The 14,970-nt window shown below is 42.4% G+C and overlaps 1 protein-coding gene across 1 annotated transcript in view; it reads right to left on the reverse strand.

Annotated features, from left to right (window-relative positions):
- LOC147008864 (voltage-dependent L-type calcium channel subunit alpha-1D-like) overlaps positions 1 to 14,970 on the reverse strand; it is a 355,309-nt gene that overhangs the window by 113,301 nt on the left and 227,038 nt on the right. The window contains exons 24-30 of the mRNA XM_085864488.1: positions 10,897 to 10,984; positions 10,174 to 10,281; positions 9,788 to 9,840; positions 9,238 to 9,384; positions 8,300 to 8,501; positions 3,832 to 3,990; positions 3,614 to 3,724 (exon numbers count right to left, since the gene is read on the reverse strand). Of these exons, the coding sequence (XP_085720614.1) occupies positions 3,614 to 3,724; positions 3,832 to 3,990; positions 8,300 to 8,501; positions 9,238 to 9,384; positions 9,788 to 9,840; positions 10,174 to 10,281; positions 10,897 to 10,984 (868 nt within the window). The remainder of the gene's footprint in view (positions 1 to 3,613; positions 3,725 to 3,831; positions 3,991 to 8,299; positions 8,502 to 9,237; positions 9,385 to 9,787; positions 9,841 to 10,173; positions 10,282 to 10,896; positions 10,985 to 14,970) is intronic.

Genomic DNA, 14,970 nt, shown 5'->3' on the forward strand with positions numbered 1-14,970 from the left:
ATGCGGAATCTCTGTTCTTTTCTTTTCTTTTCTTTTCTTTTATGGCTATTCCCATTAGAAAACTCTGTACATGTACGTGCGTGTCATGCGGGTGCAGAGAGACCATCTACATATTACGCTTGCAAAGGTCAGGGGAGGGAAGGAGATAACACGAGAAAACAGTATTTGAGAGGAGGAGGGACAGAAAAGAGGGAGGAAGTTCGGAGGAGATGGGAATAAGGAACTGGGTCTGGGAAGTGGAGTGCTGAGCGAATATTCAACCATTTTGGCACATGTAATATGTGTAGATGGCCCCACATGTGAGCACATTGATGATTTTCATCAATGTAAATGCAAAACCTGCCACACCACATCTTTGAAATGGGATGCATGGAATCACACAACTCACGTTGTTCTAATTGAGTATTTCATCAACGGTCAACAGGCATATTCAGTACTGTTCTCATTATCAATTTGTACTCTCTTTTATGACATTTAACTGCAAGTCCAAATGTGCAAAGCATCATGGGTAACAAGGACTGTTACTAATGCATGATGTCATCAAGATTACTTTCTAATAAATGTTTACTCAACCTCAAATAAATAAATAAATAAATGCTTCAACTTGGAAAAGATTGAAACATGGATGATTCCAGGAACAGACAGCTCTTAACATCCCATTTCGTTTGCTATGGCAGGTACTTATTAGGAGAAGGACAGAGACAGTGGGGGAGTGAAGGATTATAGGGCTCAAAAAGGTCGTTTGTGATGGTGAAGGAAAGCATGCCCAGAACCAGAACCGCAGAAATGTCACAGCAAATGGAGATTTGCACTTACAAAACATCTCTCAGCTTTAGCCACAAATATCTGTTAATATAAAGCACACGTTTAATGAAACAACAGGTTTACTCGACTCCACAGTAATGGCTGAATTATTCAGCATCTTTAATAGGTTCAAAGTATGTCAAATTCATCAATATACTAATATATATATATATATATATATATATATATATATATATATATATATATATATATATATATATATATATATATATATATATATATACACACATATATACACATATACACATACATACACTGTGTATATAAGTTGATCGCTCTCTGATGTACCATACTCTTCATTGAGTGTCAATGCCACCAGAAGCAGCTTCCTGAGTGAGGGTTATAACTGGGTGGTTTGTTGTTGCCTTCCAAGCAGTAGTTAGGGCAGGAATTTGGAACTTGGCCAAGGTGCTGGTGATAGCTCGCATACTCTTCAGGAAGGACACTATGGGGTCTTTAACGTCCACCAACTATTCCCGGCAGATAGGATGCCCAGGTTACCTACATTTGAGGGATTCCGCACACATTGATAAATCAACCCTGCCGATGAAACACCAGGATGGCAGTTTATAGCTAGGTCGATATTCCATCCAAGGCTAGTCAAAGCTTCGAGGTGAGTGTGCGTACCTTCAGGCTATACTGCAGGCCATACATTGGTAAACATGTTTAACCAAACCATCGTTCTTCATATTTTCTTGGCATGTCTTCGATGATTGCGAGTATCTTGTTCATAGAACTTATGTCCAGCATATCCTTAATAGGTTAGGAAAAGTTAATGTAAAAAATCATTGTCGTCTACAAAATTTCGGCTAATGGACGAGTGAGGTGACATACCAGAAAAAGGCAATTGAAATATAGGATAATTGGAGGGTGAGACAGAGAGAATAGAGAGAGAGAGAGAGAGAGAGAGAGAGAGACAGAGAGAATAGAGAGAGAGAGAGAGAGAGAGAGAGAGAGAGAGAGAGAGAGAGAGAGAGAGAGAGAGAGAGAGAATAAAGAGAGAGAGAATGAGAGAGAAAATAAAGAGAGAGAGAGAGAGAGAGAGAGAGAGAATAAAGAGAGAGAGTAAAGAAGAGAGAGTAAAGAAGAGAGAGTAAAAAGAGAGAGAGAGAGAGAGAGAGAAACAGAGAGAGAGAAACAGAGAGAGAGAGAGAGAAAGAGAGAGAGAAAAGAGAGAGAGAAAAGAGAGAGAGAAAAGAGAGAGAGAATGAGAGAGAGAGAATGAGAGATAGAGTAATGAGAGAGAGAGTAAAGAGATAGAGTAAAGAGAGAGAGTAAAGAGATAGAGAAAGAGATAGAGTAAAGAGATAGAGTAAAGAGATAGAGTAAAGAGATAGAGTAAAGAGATAGAGTAAAGAGAGAGAGTAAAGAGAGAGAGAAAGAGATAGAGTAAAGAGATAGAGTAAAGAGATAGAGAAAGAGATAGAGTAAAGAGATAGAGAAAGAGATAGAGAAAGAGATAGAGAAAGAGATAGAGAGATAGAGAGATAGAGAGATAGAGAGATAGAGAGAGAGAGAGAGAGAGAGAGAGAGAGAGAGAGAGAGAGAGAGAGAGAGAGAGAGAGAGAGAGAGAGAGAGAGAGAGAGAGAGAGAGAGAGAGAGAGAGAGAGAGAGAGAGAGAGAGAGAGAGAGAGAGAGAGAGAGAGAGAGAGATCATAACATGAAAGTAAGATGGGTGATAGTGAGGAGTTTAACAGAGATATAAAATAACAAACATGGGTCGGAATGTAACGTGATTTGAGATTGCACTGAGCTGCCACTTTGAAACCCTGATGGGAAGGACATGATTAAGCTGACACATGGAGACAATTCCATAAGTGGGAGAAAGTAGAGACAAAGGAGTGAGTGAGTAGTAATCGCAGACTTTGGAAGGTTAACAACGGGGTTGTACAGAAGGAGAGCTTGCATCCTGGAGGGGTTATTGAGTGGTGGAGGAATGAAAGCAATGAGGGAGTAAAACCAGGCTTGTGGCCTCTCCTCCAGTCTTAGTCCCTCTGCTCTTTCATCACTTCATACTCCCCCCAGTCCCTTCAATTCACACGCATTCTTCAATAACCCCACTTTCGGAAACCCCTCATGACCAGGTTGATTGCTCACCAACATTCCTTTGTTCCTGTTTTCACCCGCTTGTGGAACCATAGTTACTCAATCTCTACAATCGCACTTTTCCCTCAAGGGTTTCAAGTCGGCACTACTCCACCAGTTCAGGTCATCCCCCATCCCTACAAAATAAATATTTTAATTCCCTCATTACGACTCCCCTTATTCTTGCATGTTGCTATGTTTCTCTCCCCTCTCCTCTTTCCTCCTGTTCATCCATCCCCTTACTTGGTGTGTGCACCTGTTGTCCCACTGTCCCACCACCACTGTGTTGCCTTGTCCCCTCTGCTATCTCGCTCTTCCATGAGCCAAGATTTTGTATTCAAAAAACATGTGATGGAGCCCAAGAAGGGACATTGTAATTTCTCGATTTAACCGTGTATTCTAATTTTCATAAACGACAGCTGGAGAGCTCAAATAATAGAACCAATTCCTTGATATTCGGGGTAACACCATACAGTATTCTTTTCTCGCTTTGAACAAACCAAATGAAGCAAAAATATTGAATGCGTGTTTTAAACAATGCTTATTGTTCTGAACACACCATTGTTATAAACTGTTAATGTATAGTGAAGGACTACAACCGATTGCTTGTGGCTGCTGCTGTCATTGGTAATAATGCCAGTATTCATGTTTTCATGTAATTGCTTTATGGAGCTGAGGGTGATGCGCTGTGTCACTACTTACCCGAGGTTTGAACGCAATGATCTTCAAAAGCATTTCAAGGGTGAAGACCGCGGTGAAGACCATGTTCAGGAGATCCATGACACTGTTAAACACTTCGGCTTGCTTGTAGTGCTGTCAAAGGGAAGAGGCAAAATGATGTTGGTATGGCTGAGCTTATCACCTCTCTCACACACCTGTGTCGGTCTACCTACATGAAAGTGGCTCAACCTTGTGCTTACCTGCATACCCAAGCAGATAGTGTTCAGCATTATAAGGACAAACATGATGTACTCGAATGCCGTAGAGTTCACCACGTACCAGAACTTGTACTGGTATATATTTTTTGGGATGTACCTCCTGTATGGCCTGGCTTTCAGTGCGTACTCCACACACTGTCGCTTGAACACAAACAAATGAAACGGACGTAAAGGTATGCGGGAGAGCAAACAAGCAAACCAAGATTCACAAATCAAGCATCGCTGTTTGGAGAACAAATCAACGCTCATCTCAAAAATGGTATCTCAAGGGTGGGTGATGATTTCCAATTATTTATCAAAGTCATTTGGTCCATTCAACCTTGAAGTTGATTTTTAAAAACACAAGTGTGAAGTCGATGGCGTGCCATCGCAAATCCCCACGCTTCCCACCGAAAGCAAAGTTGAAAGATGGCATAAAATTCCATGAGGAATGACCCAATATCAAATTTTGAGTTCAAAAAGATTTTCCCTGTTTTTGACCCCTGTGACCCCAAGTCTCCATGAACAACCCTGGGGCATGAACCATGGTGAAATGTAAAAATAAATCGTAAGATATTTCATGTATCCCCCAACGTTGATTGCATTTACAAAGGTTCATTTTAAAATGTGCCCGTCATTGCATTTTTTGGAATTTGACCTTTTGACCTTGCCCCAGGGGGCAGGGCCAAAAAAAAAAAAAGAAACTGCTCTTGCACCTTCTTGCCATGTGGTGATCATAACTACCAAGTTTGGTGAATTTCTGCCGAACTGTTTAGAAGGAGATAGCGCGATGGACAGACCGACAGACAGACAGACAGACAGACAGACAGACAGACAGATAGACAGACAGACAGACAGATAGAACCAATTACAATATTTCCCTGGTTTTTTAATTTTTTTTTTAAATCATGGGGATAATTATTGTGATTTATCTTCACCAAGGAGGTGATCCGACAACCGACATGTTTTCCATTTCCAGAAAAAACTTCAGTATAAGAATGTAAAAACATTAAATTTGTTCATTTCATTTGAATTTGGTGTTCATTTCATTTGAAGACAGGAAGTGAATCCCTCCCCCCACCCCCCGCACCCACACCTGCTCCACCCCAGCTCCAATGTTTCGACTCCAAATCACAGCAACTAATCCAAGTTGTCATCTCTTTCCTCAAATCATTTCAGAAAAGTTCCTCTTATTTTTCATCACCCAAAAAGTGAGCATTAATTATTGTGCTCAAACGTTAGCTCAAGCGATATTATATGCAGCACACGCTTCCAGAATGTTCCATTGACATTTTTTTTGCTTGAGGGTCAGTAAGAGTCACAATACGTGCCTTGCAAAATAGAAAATGATGCAATGTTTCTCAATCTCGAAGAAAACATTTGGTCGGATCGCATAATGAAGAGCGAAACCCACAATAGTGAGAGCTTGGATTCACATTGCAGCACGAGTGCTCTACTCCTCGGATCGTGATGCTTATTTAATGAGAAATCGTATCCCAAAAAAATGAAATAAAGAGCATTTGTCATTCACAACCGGATTGCTCATTGGAGGAGGACAGCTGTGCTCCAATAATTAAATGAACAGGCTTCACACGGCGTTATGTTGCACCTATATTGACTACATTTAAAGCGACATCAACATGTGGGGTTGTGGGGAATTGGGAGAATTTTCATGTCATGTATGCAGGTGGTTGAGGGGAGGGTTAAGAAAGAAATTAAGGAAAAGAATAGGGGAAGAAAGGAGATAGTGGAGCACAGATAAATAAATGGAACATCTCATTAAATCCTGGAAAAACTCACAGTCATACACAATCGATCTATATGGATCATCAAACGAACCCTCCTACCGATTTCCTTGGTCATCTACTGGAAGAGGATCAGTCTGTTGAAACTCTTGGCCTCACTATCAGCCAGGACCTTTCTTGGGCTGATCACACAGCAAAGCAGAAGTCCAAAGCCAGCCGCAAACTGGGAACTCACGGTCTCCAAGGTCTTTGTCCATAGATTAATGGAGTACTGCTCTCCACTATGGGCTGGTTCCCCAGCATTATCTGTCTCTCCTGAATTATTTGAGATCTGAAGCTCTCAAAATTATTCACATCTCCCATGATGAGGTCAAAGCAAAGGAACTGTTTCCCTCACATCGCAGGCAGGTCAGTGGTATCCACTGTTTTGTGCCATCTATTCTCCAACATTGCTCCCTCTGCTTCTTCAGTCCTCTGACCATTTCTATCTACTCAAGGATGCACATGTTCTTCCAGTAACCACATCCTGCTTAAACTTCAAAAATCCTGGTGGACTGCACACCTCAACTCTTATTCCTCACTTCTCCAATCTACGGAGCCAACTTCCAGAAACTTTTCTGTCTCACTCTTCCATCCAGGGCTTCAAGCAGTGTACCATCACCTCTTGTCATTCCCAAATATAACCCATTGTTTTTATTACCCCAAACGAACTTACTTACTAGTTTCACTGTTTCCTCCCCTCCTCCCTCACCTGTTTACCTCATCCACCGAAGGTGGCATACGTCGTAGTACGCTGGCATACGTCGTCATATGCCGAGTACGTCGAGAAATTTTCAGCATGTTGAAAATTTCTCGACGTACTCGACGTATGACGCACGTTCCGCATGCGCTGGCATAAGTTGTAGGCACTTTACGCAATCGTTGACACACGTTACTTGTATGTTACTCATAAGTCGAAACACGTTGAGGTAATGGTTCGCGTCAATGTTCCAGACTCCCTGGTTTTTGTTTGTTTGTTTTTTTTCTTCGGTCTGACGGTGATGTTGACACTTCGATTTCTAGTGCGGTTATGATTTAGATCGTTGAGCGGCAGCCTATTAATTATATTATATTATAATCGCACTAGAAATCGAAGTGTTAACATCACCGTCATACCGAAGAAAAAAAAAACCAAAAAAAAAAAACCAGGGAGTCTGGAACACTGACGCTAAACATTACATTGACACGTTTCGACTTATGAGTAACGTACAAGTAACGTGTGTCGACGTGTGTCAATGATCGCGTAACGTGCCTACAACACGTTACTCATAGGTTAGAAATAAGTTTCGGGTATGTTGCACATTACCTCGACGTGTTTCGACTTATGAGTAACTTACAAGTAGCGTGTGTCGACATGTGTCAACGATCGCATAACGTGCCTACAACTTATGGCCAAGTGTATGCGGAACGTGCGAGTGCGGAACATACAAACGTATGCGGAACATACACTGGCATACGTCGGGAAATTTCAAACATGGAAAATTTGTCTAACAGCTCGGCGAACTATGACGTTTGCCAGCGTGCTCTTAACGTATACAAAACTTACCCATAACGTGTTCAACGTGTGCCAGCTTGGTCTGGCAAATTTTTCAAACGTCGGCATACGCTGGCTAAAACGTCAAGGTGTGACAGCGGCTTGACACTTCGATGTTTAGTGCAGTTCTGATTTGAATCGTCGAGCTGCAGCCTATTAATAGCCTACGCCACGTGATCGTCTGCGATACGCTGCCGCACTATGCATAAGTTAGACTATCGTTGGGCATAGGTTGTGAATGCCGACAACACACTCAGCATTCGTTGGTATAAGTTATCTATATGTGATTAAAATGTTATGTTTACGTTACTAATACGTTATGCATACGTGCAACACGTTATCATACGCCCAAAAATTTAAAAAAAACATCAATAGTTCAGCGTACGCCAGCGTTTTACATACATTTTGATATGTTGCCATACGCTGGCTAAAACGTCAAGGTGTGACAGCGGCTTGAGAGCAGGGGTTTTGGAATTTGTTTGGTGGTACTGGCGATAGCCTAGTGGGAAAGCTCGCCTACTGAACGATGTGCACCAACGAATGCTACCAGACAAGACACCCAGTTTAATGAATTGCCCTGCCTGTGAAACGGTAACAGTTTACAGTTGGGTCGACATTTGATCCCAGGCTACACAGCTCAGAGGCAAGTGTGCATACCTCAAAGCCTTCCTGCAAGCCTGGAGATAGGAGGAAGAGGGAGGTAATAAATGGGGGATGCACGAGACGTACGATTGGGAAAAGGGTAAGGGGAGTTGGAAATTCCATCAATTTTCCACAATATTAAATGCCTACATGGGCTCAACCTTGATATTAGATTCATCTTTATATTTGATTTAAGAAAAAAAACAAGTTAAGATAAAAGAGACCTGACAAATTCCGTTGAATTCTTTTGGACCAGACTCGGTGTGCCGGTGCTTTGATTGCCGGTCTAGTCATACCAAACAATTTTAAAATGGTACGTGCTGCTTCCTTGCTCGACGCTCAGAATATAAAAAGGATAGAACATGGACAAACAACCAAAGGTTAGCCATGCTAGTGCAGGCTTTGATCGGCCGAATGGCCTCCTCCTTTGTTGGAGTCCTTAAAGGAAACATATATTATTATAAATAATATTATAGTCCAGCACACTCATTAAATCAATAAAGTGTGATACCTGGTTTTTATCGAGTTCACAGTTTTTGTACTCTTGTTCACCCTGCTCCTGAAAGGTGATAATAACGAAACCGACGAATATGTTCATCATGAAGAAAGCGATGATGATGATGTAAACGATGAAGAAGATGGAAATCTCCACGCGATGGTTATATACAGGACCGTAATTTTCAGCATTCGAATCGATGGCTTTGTACAGCAGCCTGCAGAAAGAGACGTCTCAGGTTATTTGGAAATCGTTTGAGGATCAACATAATGGCAACCAGACTGAAAGTGTTAAGGCCAAAGCTTCAGTCTAACTCCTTGCACCTCCACAGCCAAGTGTGAAATGCATCCAAGGAAATCAGTTCTCCAACCATAGAGTAATAAAACCAAAATCTAAATTTACCACTAAAATTAATGGATTCAAAAATTATCAACTGAAAGTAATCGTCCAAGTCTGACTAGCACGTCCTCAATCGTCTGTGTAACGGTCAAATCATAAAAGGTAAATTTCACACCTGCAAGTTGCTCCAAGAGCTGACGATGTTGGTTCAGTTATTCCCCCCCCCCCCAAACGTACATACGTACAGATGTACAAACGTTGATATACCGTGTTGGGTTTACAGAGAGAAAGACCTCATTGGAGACTCCTCAATATCCTGACACAAGCCTCAATCCGAACACGATGTAACAAACACAATGCTGTTGAGGATCGAGCATTCACTATCGATAGGTCACGTCACAGCCTGCACCTGGATACACCTCACAGGGGTTTAAATCAACTGACGAGTCATATTGCATGAAGTCCCTAATGTGTGCCTGATAGTCCTTACATTGCCTGAATATACAGGATTATCTGAGCTCAGTACATCATGCACATCCTTCAGCAAACACGGTATTAGGAGCTTAATGAACAGAGGAAACAGAACGACCAGGCAGAGTGGGAAATGAGCTTACGCCGGCCAGCCTTCGAAGGTCGAAACGGTGAAGAGAGCCATCATGCCCGTGAGGATGTTGTCAAAGTTGAAATCACTTTTTTGCCACATCCTCTGGCAGACCTCTGGCTGCGTGACATCACCATCCTTGTATATGATGAAGGTGCCCCTGGGATAAAGGGTGAGCATGGCATGCCACGACAAGGATTTCACAAACGGCGAAGCAAGCGACGCAGGGCAATGCATAAAGAGATGTAGCAACAAAAGTCACGGGGTTCGAATTTGCGCTTGCTGTAGGGGGAACTCCTGTCGTTAACTTTTCCTGGAAGAAGATTCGGACGAAAAATTGCCTTTCTGGGGGGTGGTGCTAGCAGGGGGAGCTGCATCACCGAGCATGTCGCAGACCTGCCCCCATGATTATAAGCCATCATCACTACCACGGCAGCCTTCAGTGACTGCGCCTGTGTGCCAAGAAACCCCTTTCCATGCTCGTTCAAATAAGAGACCACATAGACTGTGTGATTCAGAAATAAAACATAAACGTGAAGCCGATGACAATGGGAACCACTCACTTGCACTCTTCTGGGGTATGCTTCGTTTCATCGGTGCAGCTGTAGAATTTCCCCTGCACAGAGGATTGTACATTTGCATCACTCAGATGGATCTATAACGCGTGCAGGGATACGATATATACATGATGTGAATCACAATCAAAATATAATGGCAAACACACCGCCATTCATCGATGTGGACAGAAAACAATCTAGAACTGGAAATTTCTGCTCAATGTCCTCAATGATGAGAACTTCAGGTCCGACTCGATAACATCCTTTATCATTGCCACATTGACCTTCTTGCTATATTATATACCCCATAAATATTCCTCTTCCCCTTCTGTGGTGGCCTTCGCATTCTCCTGCAGAACTTCCTCGCCAATATTCGCTCTTCCATTTCTCACCTTGAAAAGTTGAACTCCGATGCAGGCAAACATGAACTGCAGCAAAGTCGTGACGATCATAATGTTCCCTATCGTTCTGATCGCCACGAATACGCACTGAACCACGTGCTGTAACAGGGCGATAGGACATGCGGTCAGGACTTGCAACAAAGTAATATGTCGCACAACCGAGCAGTCATAACATGGGATACGAGACAAATAAGCACGTCTGCTTAGATAAGCAATCCTCTATGGGGTGTTGTATTGATGATGTCATAGCTTCTGGTACCTGAAAATAAAGTTGAACAGCAAACATGCCTTAAATATGTCTTGCATGCCTTGAATACTTTCACAATGGACGCCCACCGAGTATCTCGTAGTGTTCCAGATAATGTGGAGTTGTTGCATTTGTCGTTCCCATCTGAGCAAATATATCACATGATGCTAGGATCCCAGGTTAAAATGTCCTGTCCTGTGTTCATTGAATTTTCATGGTCCACTGATGTCTGAAATTCGTGTGAAAGTACATCGACATCTCCTAATGTCCTTGTTATGCACGTGATCTGTGTCAGGCTCATCCATGAACCTTAGATCAATGTCAAAAAAACCCAAAGCTGCCCTCTATGGTCCAATAAGCAATGGAGACACACAGATGGACAAAATTAGACTGATAAAGTGCAGCATTGCCCCACATAGGTAAAAGTGCAACGTTAGTATCTCTGCACGAGGACAAGGCATGGATACCTTGAGGCCTTTGGCACGATTAATAGCCCTCAGTGGACGGAGCACTCTCAACACTCGCAAAATCTTCACCACGGAAATGCCGGCATTGCTGCGAGGAGGAAGAGGGGAATGAATGAATGAGGCGCTTTCATATTTATTATCAACTTTTTGAAGACCAAAGGAACATTGTAGAATAAATTCATTTGAAAGGATCCATCCCACAGTTGGACACTGGATTTCACAAAAGCACGATGATCCAGAGACTGCACGGAAAGGTTAGGCCATGGTGTATGTGGGATATCATCAACATATCTGCTTTCGATCGTATAATTAACGCTCCAGACACTACTGTACACCAAGAGTGACAGGTTCCACCTTGTGGTGCGCTGGTGAGAGTGGTTAGGAGCTGGAAGTTTAAATATCTGGCTTTCTTCTTTCTCTCCCTCCCCTTTCTGCCCTCATCCCACCACTGGTCCATCATGATCATCATGATCATCATCTTATGGCTGTTTCCATGCTTGCATGTCCCCCCCCCCCAACCCAAGAAAATAACAAATACTTTCTTCTTTGAAGAATAAACTGTGGGATCTATATTTATTATTATTATTATTATTATAATTATTCTTTACAGCATATCGGCTAAAGGCGGCCAATGGCGATAGAAAGCACGGTCTCTTAAAATAGGTAATCCACCAACAGCCCAAAACTTCAAATTATCCATCAAGGTTATGATGGGTCAACCAATCCTGTTCGTCCCCTCCATCAATCCTTCAATCGAAGCTAACACCACACTGCCAGGTCTTCTCTTCCAATGGCAGTATTTTGCCACCTTCCTCCTTTTGATGACATTCAGGAGACCATCGTCCTCTAACTCTCACTAGACCACAAACCCATTCATTTGTTCTATGCTCCATCCAGAACACTCTCACCATTCTCCTCCAAGCCCGTAATTCAAAAGCGCTAATACGCCTTTTCATCTTCTACTTTAAGAGTCCAATTTTTGCAGCCATAAAGTGAAATACTCCAAACGAGTGATGTCACTCGCCTTTTATTCGAATCTATTCCAATCTATTCCAATACGTTGGGACTTCCAAGCAGCGGACAAATCACGAACGACATCTCGAGCCAGAGCAAATCTGATCCTCATCTCCATGGAGGTGTGTTCAATTGATGATACAGGGATACCTATATTTACGTGTCGGATTTAAAAGTGCAACTTAAATCGAATCTTTTTTTTTCCATAAGAAATACAGCAGTGGAATAATGCTGGATGGGGAGTGCGGGGTGGGACATCATAATTTTCACTGACAATATAACCTTTTTGGCTAAAACAGATAATTTAAACACTCATTCTAACATTTTGACAATAAAAAAATTATGAAGTTATTTTATTGAAGTACTGTACAGTAGAAATGTGGACATTGTTCTGTGGTGGTGAAAGAGAAAGGGGTGGGGGGAGATGTAGATTCTAGAAGATAGAGAGAGTGAGCATAAGACATTTAACATTCCTCTTCAACGTTGGGACCAACCAAGTGTGATCCAAATGATTCACAAACTCAAAATTAAAAAATAAAAATAAAAAACAGCCTTTTTACAGCCATTTTCCCCTGTTGAGCAGGGATTAGCTTTTTGCGGGCTCCATGCAATCATGGTTCCCTTCTTGAAGCAATGTTTTTTATGGCCGGATGCCCTTCCTGACGCCAACCCTGGTCGCCTCTTACGACACACAGGGATATGGTACACCTATTCTAACCGGAGCATACACCGGGACCAGTACACTGGTACTCATTTCGCCGACCTCAGAAGGATGACAGGCCGAGTCAACCCCCCCCCCCCCGGGGTTAATCCAGTGGCCAATGGGGCTCAAACTCAAGACCCTAGGATCCCAAGCCAGCCACCCTAACCACTAAGCCAACACCAGGCTACAAACTCAAAATTAAGAACTAGATCAGAATGGACTCGATCAATACGATTGGACCGATTCGCTACCCAGGAAGAGAAAAGAGAAGGCGAGAATGAGCATGGGAGGACTTCACCGCTTCAACCAAATTTTCTGCATGAAAAGGCCCAAAGAGGAGGTTTGGAGATTGAGTGAGTGGAGGGAAGAGAAAAAAGATCAGTTTGAGGGGCACACAAGGTGGGGGGACAGGGATCCAAAATGGTTCCATTCTGAATATATAACAAATCGATGGTTCCTCGCATTTTATCAGGTACCTGAGCAGATGTTCAATGTACAGCGCTTGGAGGCAAGTTTGAGTGCCAACAAACATCGACAGCACGATCATGACTCGACATGATCGTTAATTTTCAATGTCGTTAATTTTCCTGAGCTGCCCAGTCAGTTGAATGTGAATTTAAATTTTTGTTTTACCCGGACAATAATAAAGAATTTGAATAAGAACAGCGGCCGCGGCAGCGTAGTGTCCGACTACCAAAGAGCGTGGCTTGATCCGGGTAAAATCACGTCACTTTACCATAGTTATTCTCTGCAGAATACGACAATTAGAACTGGAACAAACTATAGTTTGAACTCGAATATAATATTACCGAGTGATTCCCTGTAGACTGCTGCAAATAGAACTGTAATCACTTCAGGTACCAACAATCCTTTCTGCAGTTCATAAGCCACAATTGCGTAGTAACCTATAGCAATTCTAAAGTTAACCGCAACTTTTACGAAGTAGATGAGAGTACAGTTACTTGTAACTATATCATTTTTGCCTGAGCGCGAATGACATAACTACGATGTAAAGACACGTAATTCAAAGCCCAGGTACCTATTGATTGACGATGCAACTTCAAATCAACGTAATTGGGGGCAACGAAAATCGTGGTATACCTGTGTAAGAGCCAAGATATTGAAAACGCTCCTCTGGGGTCAGGTGCGACATGCCAATATGCACCTTTTCTCCACTTACACCATTCCAAACCATGACTTGAATCTTATCGTCGTTTATACACAAGCCAAATAGCTCATTCTTCAACTTGACTTCCTCTGACATCAACTCCAACTCCATCTTTGATTTGGCCAAGAGGGTAGTATCATTGGCGTAGCGTACAGTAGATTACAGATGTCACGACCACCAACCGCGCATCCCACTCGTTCTGGTAAGACGGACTTCACATCTCTCATAATCCTCTCACCTATCACATTGAAGAGCATAGTGGACAGTGAACAACCTTGACGTACTCCCTTTTTGAAAATGAAATTGCTCTGTCTGCCCATCGTCCACTCAAACAACTCCAACTGCCTTTGCATGCAAGCATCTAATCAATGCAGCTAGATGTTTTGGCACTCCAAATTCCATTGAGGCTTTCCACATCGCTTCGTGTTGGATGCTATCGAATTTGTTGTCAAAGTCGATGAACATTGCCCGTTACCTTCTCAGTCCAAGCTCCCAACATCAACATAGCATCTGTGGTGCCTTTACCACGTACCAAACCAAATTACTCCTCCGCAATAACCTCTTTCAAATAGTAGTTAACTCTTTGCCTGGTGATCTACAACAGAATCTTCAATGCGTGACTTATTAAACCGAGCGTCCGATGTTTGGAGCACTCCTGTGATCCAGCAACATTGGGCATTGTAACGATCTCTGATATTACCCGTTCATCGGACCAATCTCCGATTTTCCAGATGTTGTGAATTATACTTTTCATAACATCGATCACTGTTCCATCACCAGTTATGATCGCCTCAGCTGGTATACTATCAAGCCCCACGGCCTTATTGGTTTCTAAATTGTTTTGTGGCACATCTGATTTCATCTTTCAGAACTTCTGTCTCTTCTTCGAAACCTTCAGAAGCCCAATCAGATTGATTTATGAAATGGGGATCCTCACTAAATAATGCTTCACAGTAGTTATACCATCTCTGTTTGATCTTAACTTTCTCAAACAAAAAACTACCATCAACATCTTCAATATCAATATCTTTATTATGTCGTTCTTTGCCACTGAATTCTCTAACCAGATGATATACCTTTTTTGCTGTGGCCACGAGCAAATGCACTTTCTGCATCCACCGCCTTTGCTTCTAACCACTCTTTCCCAGCTTTCTTTACTTCTTTACACAACTTCTTGTACTCTGGACTT

Source organism: Eptatretus burgeri, chromosome 18, assembly GCF_056783735.1.
Source record: "Eptatretus burgeri isolate ZD-2024b chromosome 18, Ebu_testis_v1, whole genome shotgun sequence".
NCBI lineage: Eukaryota > Metazoa > Chordata > Myxini > Myxiniformes > Myxinidae > Eptatretus > Eptatretus burgeri.